This window comes from Ixodes scapularis, unplaced genomic scaffold (genome assembly GCF_016920785.2).
Source record: "Ixodes scapularis isolate PalLabHiFi unplaced genomic scaffold, ASM1692078v2 PGA_scaffold0__279_contigs__length_252992795, whole genome shotgun sequence".
Classification (NCBI taxonomy): domain Eukaryota; kingdom Metazoa; phylum Arthropoda; class Arachnida; order Ixodida; family Ixodidae; genus Ixodes; species Ixodes scapularis.
In genome coordinates, this window is record NW_024609835.1 from 176,008,406 (window position 1) to 176,023,046 (window position 14,641).

The following is a 14,641-nucleotide window of genomic DNA, read 5'->3' on the forward strand; positions in this document are numbered from 1 at the left end:
TCTTATTTCTTTCGCGATATTCTTTTGTTTCTAAATTTATGCTTTCATTAATCATGGAATGATGTTGGCTATTTTATTAGAACACTGTTTAATGTTTACCTTTATTTATGCTAAAATGTATTTTTTTTTCGTTGTGATTCCTATCCTTGAAATCGTCCTCACTGGCTAACAATATTATATATAAAAAAGTTTGCACTCGAGTTAAATTGCGGTTACTTCTTTTTTCTTTTATAAGTGCAAGTCACTAGACACAATACAGAGACGTGTGCAAAGGCAACGCAATAGTGCACCGATCTCAGAAGCGGGTTCGTGTTCGCTGGGCAGCACGTGTTCTTACTGATCCCCGTCTGTGACCCAATAGTGGGGGACCAGCCGGTCGCGCCGCGGAGCGGCTTCTATGAGCATTCCGTATAAAAGGACTGCGAGTCGACATTAGGGTGTTCGCTCTGTCTCGACTGCGCTGCTTAAGCATGAAGTACTCTCTGCTGATCTTTGTTTTAGCAGCGCTTCTGGTAGAGTTGTGCACTCGGGCGGAAGCGGAATGCCCGAGCATGGAGGCTGTCTCCAGTGACTACCCCTTCACGACCTTCACGACCTTCACGACCTGTACGCCCAGTGAGTGCGCCGACCAAGGGAAGGAATGCTGCCCTAAACCCTGCGGTGGATCCTGGTGTGTGGATGGTAAGAAACACAAGAGCGTGACAGAGCAAAACGGCAATTTTATACCGCTACGGGAATCCCGCTTCAAAATTTCATGCGTGCGGTAATGCTACTGCCCTTTAGGGGTTTCCCTGAAGTGGTGAACCGTGCATTATTCTATAAGCTCGCAGCTTTGTGTCCAAGCATGCGATTTGGCGCACTACTCGCCACTTCAATGTAATGTCTCGGCGGAAAAGTTGTATTTTAACTGCTTTTCGCGCTACTTAAGGTGTGCACGACCCGCTGTACTTCTCCCCGTAACTTACCGGATCTTAGGTACAGTTTTTAGTAATTTGCTTCTATAAAAGTTACTTCTGTCTCTGTTATTCTCCTGCAAATCAAGCAAGTGACTTTACCAAAATGGCTCCATATCTGGGTTTATCGAGCGCGATCCTACGGTTCAGACACTGCACGACGTTAGCGTTTACTACGAAGCGAACTGGAGAGATAGTAAATTAAAACTACGTCAATATGAACTATATAAAGCGAGGACGTTTCATAGCGGAGATAAGGCGGCATGTAATGAACGTATTCCTGAACAGCCTCGCCCGCAAGAGCTTCCATCTATACTTCGTTGAGCTCAAGTCCAGTTTCAGCCGACACTACGGGATATATATAAGACCAATCAAACAGTCTCAAAAGCACGAGTCCTGTCTGTTTATGATGAGGTTAGCGATGACAGAACGTGTGCAGAACCATGACGAACACCATGATGATAAGCTTTAGACACCGCTTGATTGATCCCGTCAACTCGTAGCATCGGTTACATCTGCAGTTAAGGTGATGCACAATTTATGGAAGCGAATTTTTCAGAGAAGTACTATGAATTGTCTGCTTTGTTTGGTTGGCTCTTTTGCCGAAATTGGGAAGGAGGCTAGCGTGGCACGAGTTGAACCTATCAGTTTTTCTGAAGTAAAAATTTCGAGATTCTTTTTTTAACCTCTGTTCCGTGACTGGGATAATCTATAGTAACTTTGGTGTTGCTGCATATTTATGAACCGTCTGCCATTGTTCGTGTTGGTTCTTCGCAGGTGTTGACGACCATTTCCTTCAATCAGCTCCGGTGTGTCCCGCTCCTGTCCTGCCCGAGGGCGGATGCAAGGACGACACGGGAAGCATCACGTGCTCTAATGTACGGTGCCCCGGTGTGCCTTGCTGCACGGATGCATGCGGGAAACCGTACTGCCTGAATCCACCCAGTTGGACCGTCTCGGTCTAGAACTTACAAAAGGCTAGTCTGACGCACGAGGACACAGCGCACCCGTAACAAACACTAGGACAACGTTCACAGTCGCACCAAAAGAAAGGGACACTTACGCAGCGCTGACTTCAACTCTTTGTATTTTCCCGCCTTTTCTCTTCTTTCACGTCTAATGCAAAACCTAGGCCTCATCTTTTTCTTTTTTTGCTAAAGGTTAACTGTAAAAGTTTTAAGCCAGAAATTGAAAATTAAAAATTAAATGGAAAAATTAAATGAAAAATTAAAATTGAAATTACTGTAGATCAATGATACAAAGCTAAGTAATCCAGCTCTTTTTGTGACAGCGCTATAGATGGATTACTAATACACCTGCCGTTTTGCCTGGCAATGTTCTCCGCTTCTATTATTTCCCTTGTGAGCTGGTCTCGACTCCTTGCCAACACCACACACTTGTCAAGTTCCGCTGTGCACCCACAGTCCCGAATGTGTATGCCAACATGTCCAGAGTTCTTGTTGATGGTGGACAGGTTGTGTTCTCTAAGGCGGTGGTTTAAACACCTACCCGTCTGTCCGATAAATGTTCTTCCACAGGACAGGGGGAAGGAGTAGACCACATTTTCAGTGCATCGAACGAACTTATTTCTGTGATTCGTTGTGCAGGACGTCGGTGTTCTTGAAGGAGTGTTTACCCTCTTGCACAGGCTGTAGAGCTTGTTCGGAGCGGAGAAAATAACGTCCGTGCCTACTTTTTTTGCTATTTTCTTGAGGCCATGAGAAAAACGATGGAGATATGGCACAATCACTGGTCTTTTTGCCCTGTCCCGATGACTTTTCTTAAATCGCTCATCATGCTTAAATTCTCTGAAAAGTCCTTCCGCCACTGATGTTAACAAGGATGGTGGATATCCAGCGCGTTTTAATCTCGACACTTGCCCATCAAAGCTCCTTTGGATGGAATGGAAGCATGACTTCGTAAGAGAGTGAATGCGCACTTTTAGTATAGCCATAGGCGTGCGCAGGATTTTTCATTAGGGGGGGCAAGGTTTCCCCAGAGTGCCCCCCCCCCCCTTTTCTATCAACGCACTCCCACTGATGTCCTTCCGCTCATATTGTAGTGTTAAGACGAGATATGGTTATGAAACATTTATTTCAACAATATTGAATTGTAACATGTACAAAATATTATTAAGCAGTTGGTTTCACTTTCCTGTGAAACGTCCGCAAAGAAAGGCAGTCCCTGCGCAGCTGAGGCGTCAGTGACACAACGCGCGTACAAAGAATTTTTATTCTTTCGAAACCAGAGAAAGATACGACACATATGCCATCTTTAACAGCACAGAATATTTAAAAATATTGCCTCAACGTGACTCTGCTAGTATGGAAAATATAGTATACATACAGGGCAAACGCATGGGTGCGCCTACACATGGCGAAAGCTCTCATATGGCGTCTGCAACGTTCATGCAGAGGACGAAAAACGCCAGCCAATACACAACGTAATGGCAACGATTAAAAGCACGAGAATATACCGCAGATTAAAAATACGAGAAACAGCAAGTTACAATATTTAGTAATTATTAAAGATAAACGCTATGACATGCCATTTTTTTTTTCTTCTGGGCATCCTAATGTGCAGTTGATAATCGTACTTTCTGGCGCTTGATAGAAACATGTAATGGAAACAAGGGCTATAATTACCTTTTTTTGCACAAGATAACACGCACGCATTATGTCATGCTCAACAAACATTATACAAACTAATGGATATGTTATGTGATGGTAAAATTATTTTATGACTAGATTACTAAAAATGTGTAGCCCGTGGGAGATATAGTACTTTTCACCAATCGTGAAAACTCTAAAGCAAAATTTTACGCTATTTTGTCGCGAACTGTTCGATGACTGACTGCGTCGCGGCGTCTTTTTATGGTTGTTTTTTTCGTTGCGCGCACTAGAGGCAGGGAACTTTGACGTCGGTGTTTTATGCCGTCGAAAAAGAAACCATACCGCCGGCGCAGTCGGGCCTCGAGTCGGGCCAACTTTGCGCCCCCCCCCCCCCCCTAGATGATTAGAGGGGGCGGCCGCCCCCCCCTGCCCCCCCCCCCCCCCCCCCCCCCCCCCCCCCCGTGCGCACGCCTATGAGTATAGCGGAAGGCAAATACACACGTAAAATCTTGCAGCGCCATCTAGATGTGCTCCTACGAACTGCTTCAAACAATCCAAGGTGGGTATTTGGTCAAGCCAATTTAGCACCGGGAATCTCCTCGCTTTGCTACAAAGTGCGTGAATCTCTTTCCAGTTGCCCGTTGTGAACGTGTTTTGTCTTTTTTTTTTTAGGCTGTGCAACGAGCAATTTGACCTATGGTCTGCTAAAGTCTGTTGTGGGATCCCTACTATATTATATTGGCCTCGTCATTTGCTTGGAAGTATGCAAGCTCTAGGTCGGACCGCTCGCGTACCGACCGCACGGTCAACACCTTTTTGGGTTCGACGGCGTCGCCAACGTTCTTGGCAATCGACACCCATCTTTGTGGGCGCTCCAAAGGGTTCGTCTCGTTGATTTCTTGGAGGAGGTGGTGGGTCGCCTGTCAATACCGCCCGATCAGGCCGAGTTCCACTGGCTCCGAGGAAGTCACACGGGAAAGCGGTATACCATTGGGAGAAGGTTTAATTTGTATTTAAGTTTAAGAGTCCGATTAAGAGGAGGGCCAAGGCTTCTGTTGGAGGCCTTGCTCGGCACCGGCTCTTTCGTCTGTCTCCAGCTCCGAACTCCGCGTGTCCTCGCCCGCCACGAGCCTCGCCATTTTTCTCTTCTTTCTCTTTCTTCCACAAGGTTTAGGTCATCTCCAATGGCGAAGCGAACCCGTACAACGTGCGTAGCACTTCCACTGGTTTGCCTCACCGCCGCCATTTTCCAAACTGGAGTAGTCTCGCGCTCTCCCTTGCGCAACGAGAGCAAAGAGAATAAGGAATTGTAGTAGACCGTTTCCGCAATTCCGGAACGCTATAGGGACCGCTACGGGCCTGCTAAGCAAACTATAGCGGAAGCCCCAAAAAAGTTCGGTAGACGACCGTTCGGGAGTTTAGCGTAACGGCTGCGACAGCAGCGCCACTATCGGCTCAAAAAGGTAGGAGAAAAATATTAACTGTACTTTCTTCTCGTAATCACACCGGTGATGGTCAACATTTCGGTTTTCTTATCGAATGCACGCATCAATTACGATTATAAATTTTTATTTCTGTGTATGTAATTAGCTGCTCCTCTAAGCAATTTGCTAATCAGGTTGTTCTTGAGGCCGAGCGAACTCTCTGTGGCCAATAGCCATCTCTAGCCAGACCGATCCACTCTGTTCTCTGCTGCCTGTGTCGCCCCGTCGCCTCTTGTTGTGAAAAAGGCATCCGAGGAGCATATTGGATGGTCCCCTGCTCGCATGGAGTCTGTCTTGGACCGATATGGAGGATATGCTGCTCCTCATGTCCGAGCCGCCTCGGAGGAAATTCAAATCCTATCGCGGTTTGCTAGACCTAGACCAGCTCGATGATGAAGTCTTTCGAGCCATGTTTCGATTCCGGAGGGACCAGTTCCCGGAGCTTCTATCTGGCCTCCGGATCCTGGACAAGATAACTTCGTCCCAGTGGACCACGGTGGCCGGCGATGAAACCCTGCGCATTGCGCTCCGCCGCCTCGCGTACCCCAACAGGTGGATTGATCTGGAAGTTCTTTTCGGACGGGGTTCGTCGGTTTTGTCCAGCATCGCTGCGAAGGTGTACCGACACATCGATAACACTTTCGGGATTTTACTCTCAGACCTGAATGTACACAGATGGCTGGACGTGGCCGAGCTCGAGCGCATGTCACGGGTGAGAATCTCGTACCACTGTTATAAAAGTAATCTTTGAAGAATACCGAAGTAACTACGGTTATGTGCATCCAGAAAGTAATTACTTGTTTGCAAAGTTACTAAGTAAATATTGAGATAATTTATTTACAGCTTCAGTTAACTGCAATGTAGTCATCCAGTGACACATAGTATTGCGTGATGTAATGTTGCACTTGACCTCAATTATGAGCCCGTGGTCAACACCTCATACTATTGCTGCATTACTCTTCTGCACTTTTTTAGGCGGTGCATGCCAAAGGAGTCCCCCTCACGAACTTTTGGGGCTTCATAGACGGAACGGCCCAAGCCATCTGTCGTCCCTCCAGGGGCCAAGAAGACCATTTTTCGGGACACAAGCGTCACCACATTCTGAAATACCAATCAGTAATGTGTGCCAATGGCATAATCTGCGACCTTGATGGACCCTACCGGGGGCGACGACATAATGTTGGTAAGTATTTGCCACATGAGAAGAAAGTAATGGCGGTGGTCAGTGAAACCTTGATTTAAACAGGAATGCAAACTGGTATTCTCGTTTATGATAAGGAAAAAGGGGCATTGAAGAAAAACAGACAAGCCTGTCTTGTCCATATGTCATCAATGTCCCTCTCCTTATCGTAAATTAGAAACCAACACGCTCAACCATCTACATGGTATTCTAGATTTGTGCATAAATTGCTTGCTGGTGTACATAAAGCTTCGGCGGGAGGCACTCACTTGATCGAAAGACGCTTTAGTGAACGAAACCCAGCCTGCGACGATTGATGGAAGGGCGCTGTTTGTTGATAGCAGTGCGGTATAACAACTGCTGTATCTCACACACCCGATTGATCGCGGCAGCGTGAGTGCAGCCACGGATGTCTATCTTGCATGCAGCAAAGTCGCTTTTTTTGCTAGCGTTTCAGAGGCTGGAGGGCAGCGTGCTGAAGACACGTTTTCTACTAGTTTGTCGTCATTCACCGAAAAAGTTCTTTAAAACTCTGTGTAAGCCGTGAGATTTACCGTTGAGATCCTGGAACGGGTGGAAATTTTTACGGAAGCGCAGTGCCGCCGGAAAAAGGCACAACTCGTCAAAAGCAAGTTTTGCCGGTCTCGCGGCGTGATCAAAGCTTCCTTGGCAAGCCAAAGTATTGTGTCTCTGTGTGTTCGCAAGCTTGGATACCGATCAAGAATTGACACCATGGAAGTGTTTTGCGAGTGCACTCTTCGTGAAGCCGTATGTGCCCCTGGCAAAGTGTTTTACTTTACTCTGACAGCTATTTGCAACTTGCATCACTTGCGGTCCAGAAACAAGCTTGATCCAGCGTCCAGTGGCAACAGAAAAGGAGGGAGGGATACGTTTTTTTGTTTTTTTTTGTCGTTAAACAGTTTTGGAATACTGAGCACAGCAGTTCTTCATTACTGGTCAGTGCTGGCTCATTATCAACCTACTTTGCTGCACTTGACGTTTGAGCGCGGCTCGCCTAATTGTGATTGGTCAACAGATTGCTCACGACCATATGGGCCACCCTCTTAGCTCCACAGCGTTGCTCTATTTGTGTTGCCATGTGATTCATTAAAGTAGATTTGGAACATAGCCATGGTTAATAGTGCATAAGAGCAACCATATAGATTTTTTTGCCCCTTCATTGATAGCAACTCGCCGGAACAGCTGGACGATCTAGAACTCCATGGCCGATATATGACGCAAAGATATCTATGCGCGACACACCTTCAAAACTTTGCGGCGGCGCTGAGTTTCGATCGCCATCCAAGTATGCGAAGACACAGAGACGCAGCGCTTTGGTGTGCCAAGGAAGCTTTAATCACGCCGCGAGACCGGCGAAACTTGCTTTCGACGAGTTGTGCCTTTACATATGGCTTCACGTACATTGCACTCGCAAAACACATCCACACGGCGTCCATTCTTGATCATTATCCAGCCATGCAAATGCACAGAGACGCAGCATTTCGGCGTGTCAAGGAAGCTTTGATCATGGCGTGTGACCGGCGAAACTCGCTTTCAACGAGTTGTGGCTTTTTCCTGCGGCACTGCGCTCTCGTAAAAATTTCCTTGTGCTCTCAACGGCAAGTCTCACCGCTTACGCAGGGTTTTTTTTTTAAAGAAACTTCTTCGGTGAATGACGACGTACGAGTAGAAAATGCGTCTTCAGCACGCTGCCACCGGCCTCTGCAACGCTAGAAAAAATACGATTGTGCTGCAAGATGGACGTCCGGTGGCTGCACTCGCGCTGCAGCGACCAAGCGGGGATGCGCGATACAGCTATTGTCATAGAGATCAGTAATTAGGAGCGTCTCCATTTTCGTGTCTTACTCTAAAAGGAACAAGATTTTTTATCATATGCCAAATGGTTATCAGTAGTCAAAAGTGTGTCTATAATTAGTTTACTTTGTCATTTGGAAGAATAATAAAAAAACTAAAAACCAAAATTGTTTTTGTTTTTTTTGTAATGAGTTGCTTTACATTGCCACCACTTAGCGGCGTGAACAAGTAGACCGTATGGGTTAATACGCGTCCCAGGGATACACACGCGACGAATCAAGCCAAACCGCAGAGGTTCATACATCGGCAACTCGGAATTAGCTTCTTTTTGTAACAAGCCGCCTCAGACTGCCGCCGCAAACCAATGTTGAACAGGTGGACCGAAGGGGTTAACACGTGTCCAGGGTTATCCCTAGTGCAAAAAGCCTTTCCTAGCGCGGTCCGTTTGGAAGCCGCGGGACATACAGCCACAACTAAAGAGTCGCGACCCGACTTCGCGTCGTTCGCTCACCCATCATCAGCTTATGTAATATTGTAACTGCGAAGAGAAGTGGAAAAAGAGCAACGGGGAAACTAGAAAAGGAAGACGAGGGGCACAGGACAAGGACTAAAACGTTGGGGAGACCTGGCATAAACCGTTACAATATAGACCCAGCGTCAGCTATGTAGTTCCAAACAAGCTTCCATTAGGTGAGGCAGCTGAAATTTTACAAGTTTCGTCAGAACCGCCGTTGTGACGTCAAGTTTCCGTTCTGATCCCAGGAGTGCGAAGTAGAGGCCTCGCATCCCGGGTGTTTTTTTCCCAAATAAATATTTGGGGTGTTGCTCATAAATACGGCAACTTTTGCTTTCCTTCAGGGCAGAGTGTTTTAGCGAAATGCCAGTGGCATCCAAGGTTTACGGGAGGCCCTTCTTGGAGTTCACCCATCAGATTCGTCCATTCAATATTTTGCGTGAACTTCTAAGTAATATGCCTCAGTTGTGAACATCACAACTGAGGCATATTACTTTTGTAGCCAAATGCAGCAGTATGTGCAGAGCCATACTCATATTTGCTGTGTAGCCTCTAAAGAAAAAGATACGAAAATTATTGAATTCATACCAATCTGCACCCAAGCACATCGGACACTCGTGGAAAGGATACAGACCAGCAGGTGATGACTGAAATGCGTGTCATACTAACAGTTGCAGCATCATTGGCAGAGATGTATATTAGTTGTGTCCACTGCTTAGGAACATCAATATTACGGACTGCTGCCTCATGGAGCAGTTGACGCGTGCAGAGGTCATTACAAGTTGTCACTGTTGGAGCTGGATGCTATATGTGCGATAAGATTTGCGGGCACATAATACTACCACAGGAATTATATGTAACTAAAGGCAGAATACTGTTATTGGAGTTCTTTATTTCTTGCTCTTTTATAAATCTCCATTCCACAGCTCTCTACTCAACACCGCCCACTATGCACTATGCTAGTTTAACAATCGCACTGCACTTGCAGGTATGCTGCGTGGAAGCCTCCTGTTCCAAAGGCTGCGTAGGCTAATACAGGGCACTCCTATGTGCTGTACGGAGACCCTGCCTACCCTATAAGGCCCCTCTTTCTCAAGCCCTACGGAACGACGGAGCCACTGCAGCTCAGCTGAACTTCAACAAAGAAAGGAGCACCGTCCGAAAAGCTGTCGAATGGGGGTTCGGGAAGATTGTGGCAGAATTTGCTTTTGTGGACTGCAAAAAAAAAAAAAAAAGATTTATAAGCAGCGAGTGGCTCGCATGTGTAAAGTGGCTACACTGCTCACCAATTACCACACTTGTCTGTATGGCAGCCCGGTCACAAGCTTTTTTGACCTGGACCCTCCTACGCTGCAGGAGTATTTAAACAGTGTTCCAACTGTTGAAGTTGTACGACTTTGATTGCGCCACAGCTCTGGCACAGTAAAAATTTTTTTTTTTTTATACGAGGCGATTGAATGGGGTATTACAAGGGAAAGCTATCTGGTCGTTAGTCCAATCAATTGGCTGCGTTGCGTCACCTGACCCCACTGTGTCCAATAAATTTCATGTTTCATCACCTGACTCCAGATGAAAATCCCGCCTTTGTTCTGTGGAGCCCATATATTTTACTGCCAGCTTAAAGGAGCTGTGCAACGATTCCTGGACTTTGCATAAACAGTTGAACAGTTGTGGGAGTGGATTTCTGACACTTCTTAAGTAAATAACAGAAAACCAATTTCGACTGTTTGTCCGAGTTTTTATTTTTAAAAAAATGACAAAGCCTTTGGCATTTCTTAACTCATGCACCTACTTCCGAGTCACGTGCCCATGATGTAAAAGGACACTCGTGCTTCCAGTAAAGTTCTCTCTCGTAGTTGTCCCTAGTCCTAGCATTGGTCAAATCTAGTTGTGCGTTTAGAAATTGTATTCAATGATGTCTTAATACCTCAGTTGTGATGTTTTGTCTTTGTAAAACAACTTTGTAATAGAAAACCTTTTTAGTATTTTGGTGCCCCCCTGGAACTCCCATCTTTGTGGGGTCGTCAAGTCTAAGAATTATGGCAGTGTAGTGCACTAGGTATTAATAAAATGCTGAGGTACTTTCTGAGAAGTTAAGAGCAGAAAACGACGAGGAAGGATAGACGAGTGAGACAGGATAGAGTGCTACTGACAACGGATATTTAACGCAACACAAAGAGAAAGACAAAAAAGAAGCTAAGGATGTTACCAAAAAAACGTAGAATGAAGCCCCCACCCCCTCCCGTCAAAGAAAAAAATGTATGCTATACCTACTCGCCCAACTGTCGACATTACTATGTTAATCCCATTTTCATATAAAAAAAAAATGTATTTTCGCATTTCGTCTTCGTGCCTTTGTTTCGTCTCCCTTTTTTCAAAGAGATGATCCTGATGTTGTGGTACTCCTGTTTTATTGCATATACTCCATTCTTGAATTTCCTTGAAAAGATCTCGAGAAGCAGGCGCTTCTCCTCTGCTTGCAAACGCCGTTCCTCTGCCTCATCTTCTGCCTCCTCTTCGTGCTTTCGCTGCTGTAGCGCAAAGCGGTTCTCATAAGGGCGATCCTCCTTTCGTCAAGGTGGAGCTGACGCTCTTTCAGTACACTTTCACTTTGATCGCGCCTCTCTAAAAATGCCACCACCTCGGACTGTGGCGTCCTTCCTGCAAAAAAAATCCCAAAAGGTCAAAACTAAAAAAAAAGAAGAAAAAAATTAGCTTTATTTTAGAAATAAATGGCATGTTACCTTAAATAGTTTGTGATGAATAAGCAGTGCATGAGAGCAGCTTGGTTATGCGGCCTGCAAGTTTGTGACATCACAGAGGTGAAGGGTTGCAAACTACTGTAAACGCTGCAATTTTCGTGGGATAAAATTTTTGCGAATCAGGCCACAGTTTCGAAATTGGAATTATTTGCAGGCCAACATCTTTTTTCGTTGAAAAAGAATTGAAATTTTTATCACATATCTTAAAGAGAAAGCACAAATAATGATGTCACTTTCGAATTCACTGCCCGGCTCTTCCATGAGCCATGAAGGCTGCTGTAGCATTGTGGCTGTTGCACTGCAAACATGTGCTCTCTCACTCGAGCTTTATTGCCCTGCCCGTACGCCCTTTCCTAAACGCAGTTTGATGCATTACTACTCAAGGAAACATACACGTCTGTTATACATGCCTCAGATGTGTTCAGCCGTACTGTGGGAGCCAAGAAAACTTTCCAACAGTCCAAGTGTGGGCAATGAATATCTCTACGGTTTAGACCAATGTCCAAATGCAGGTTCCTAACACAGATGAAAGTACAGCAAACTTGTAAACAGCTTCCTAGAACTGTCTCCCATCCCTTCACAAGAAAGATCTGGTGATTTAGCAGCAGACTCCTTTCTAACACACGACACCAGGATCAAGCAGACACTCAAGGAGAGCCAGTTAGCAGGGGTTATTGAGGTACTCACCGCTTGCAGCTGGCCGCCTCTTCCTGGGTGGTGACGCAGAGATGTTGTTGGCGTCTTGGGGGGGGGGGGGGGGGGGGGCAAAACACTTCATAGGTCGAATCACGGCTGCCACATGCCCCATCATTTGCAGAATTGTCCACGGTGGCGTCTCTGTCGGATGTTCTTGGTGGTGTGTTTAAGTATACACTTCTGAAATTTATGTTATTGCTATTACAGCTAGTTTGTTACAAAAATATGTAGTTGCAATTAGAGGCACAAAAGTAATAAATCACAATTATAGAACACTCCCTAGACATAGACTCGTACATTCGTTTTTCCACTGAACACACACAGAGCTAATCGTTGTGACCTACTGAGACAGCCTGGTAAATGACAGCTAAGCAGCAGCTTCTGCCAAAAAACAGGTGTGTACCATTGATTCGAGCATAGGATGGCACCTGACACGCCATGCTTAGTGTGAAGGCACAGAAATCATTTTTTTAAAACTAGGACAGCTTCTGAGCTGTGATTTGCCGAGCCCTCTCAGTAGATCGCAATTGGTTTCCCTAATGCTTTGCAAGAAGGAGCTCATGTGGGCAAAAATTAACAGTGCAGTATTTAACACCCAGTGCAATGAGGTGAAGGGCTTAGAATGATAAACTGGTATCACATTCACCAGGCAAAAGTGACCCCTACTTGGCTGCCGCCAAGTTGTACAATTTTGACCACTAGACACAGGACCGCACCAAATTGTGAGACTTTTACGCAAAACTGAGCCGAGATTTGTATTTTCATTACTGTAAAAAACATGATAAACTATGTTTTCAATACTGTCAGCTCCAGAGAGGAGTGTCTAGCTCCGTTAAAACCCCAAATGCAGCACCGCGGCTCATGGCACCTAGCAGAGGCATTGCGAAGCTGCCCGAGTTTTTGTCGTAAAAACACATTTTGGGCTTAAAACAAAAGAAATGTAACTTATCTCGTTGGTACTTTTATTGAAAAATCAATGAGCAATTATTTGTGCGCGGTACTTCATTAAAATCTAGATGTAAAACTATAAGGTCACGTGTCTAATGGTCAGAAATATGCAACATGGATAGCGGCGGCCAATTGGGGGTCACTTTCAGCTGCGAGTATATCGCTGTAAGGCCCTCTACCTCGTTGATTCAGTGGTACAGTCGCTGGACCTATAAGCTAGAGCTACTTCAGTGAACATCGACCAGAGCTGGGGAAATCCTGCATGGGATGCTTCAAAAATTGCCACGCTTTGGGAGCTGGGCTATTGAAACCGGCTGATTTCGCGTTATTAAAAGGAGTAGACGCAGGGGTTTTATTGGCATTCTAGATTTCAAAATATTGTCACGGGTGGTGACCAAAAGAAAACAGGAAATAAACAAGAAGAAATAAACGTTTAATGTGGCGAACTTGTGCCAAATATAAAAGAGTACAAAAGATAATAATAGAGCGTCGCGGGCGTCGAAGTCGGCGTGGCAGCAGAGTCGAACGCTGGGGCGAGACTGACTGCGCTCGCCTGGCGGGATCCCTTATGTACCCTCGCGGGTTTCTGGATCGTTCGGCGTAGAAGGTTCGGCGCGTAGAACATTCTAACCGCGAATCAACAAGACGGTTCCCGCATTCACCAGAACATCAAATTACACTCTCAACAAAAATGTGTAGCCGCTGCCAGGAATCGAACCCTGGCCTTCTGCGTGAGAGGCAAGCGCGATAACCGTTAGGCCACGTGCGCGCTGCCTACTTGGCCAGCTGCGCGCGCGGCATTACTCCCCCCTTTAAAAAGTGCATCGTCCCGATGCAACCCAAAAACAAAACAAAGCAAATAAGAAGAACGGTAAACTAAAGAGTATTTGGCATACGTAAGGTCCACTGTCCTATCGAGCGTAGTACGGCTTCATGCGCACGACGTGGACGACTTCTGGTCGTGGAGGGCGGCGTGATGAAGTCCGTGTTCCGTCGGGCATCACCTCGTAGTTCAGATCCCCGAGTCGACGAAGCACTTTGTAGGGTCCAAAGTAACGTTTCAGGAGCTTCTCGCTGAGACCGCGGCGGCGAATCGGTGTCCACACCCACACCCTGTCTCCGGGCTGGAAGTGGACGTCCCGACGACGAAGGTTGTAGCGGCCAGTGTCGACACGTTGTTGAGCCTGAATCCGAAGTCTGGCGAGCTGACGGACTTCTTCTGCCCTTTGGGCAACCACCTGGGCGTCGTCGCTTGCATCGACAGCCGCTTCGTGGGGTAACATAGCGTCCAGCATTGTCGTTACCTTGCGCCCATGCACCAGCTGAAAGGGTGTCATTCCGGTGGTCTCTTGTACGGCCGTGTTGTAGGCAAATGTGACGTACGGCAGCACCTCGTCCCATGTCTTGTGCTCCACGTCGACGTACATGGAGATCATGTCGGCGATGGTCTTGTTGAGTCTCTCCGTTAGCCCGTTGGTCTGCGGGTGGTACGCCGTGGTGCGGCGATGGCTGGTGTGGCTGAGACGAAGGACTTCTTGCGTCAGCTGGGCCATGAATGATGATCCACGGTCTGAGATCAGGACTTCGGGAGCGCCGTGCCGGAGGACGATGGATTCAATGAAAAACTTGGCAACTTCCACAGCAGTTCCGGAAGGAAGGGCTTTCGTTGCGGCATAC

At 46.5% G+C, this 14,641-nt stretch overlaps 1 protein-coding gene across 1 annotated transcript; it reads left to right on the forward strand.

The window, feature by feature from the left end:
* Positions 1-470: 470 nt before the first annotated feature.
* LOC8026659 (keratin-associated protein 10-7-like) lies at positions 471-1,918 on the forward strand. Its single transcript, XM_040217958.1, has 2 exons — positions 471-681; positions 1,731-1,918. The coding sequence occupies exons 1-2, from the start codon at positions 471-473 to the stop codon at positions 1,916-1,918; spliced, it is 399 nt and encodes a 132-aa protein (XP_040073892.1).
* Positions 1,919-14,641: the final 12,723 nt, after the last annotated feature.

Coding starts and splice junctions, on each gene's coding strand:
- LOC8026659 (XM_040217958.1), top strand. CDS start 471: ATGAAGTACTCTCTGCTGATCTTTGTTTTAGCAGCGCTTCTGGTAGAG. Junction 682..1,730: donor TGGATCCTGGTGTGTGGATG/GTAAGAAACACA, acceptor GGTTCTTCGCAG/GTGTTGACGACCATTTCCTT.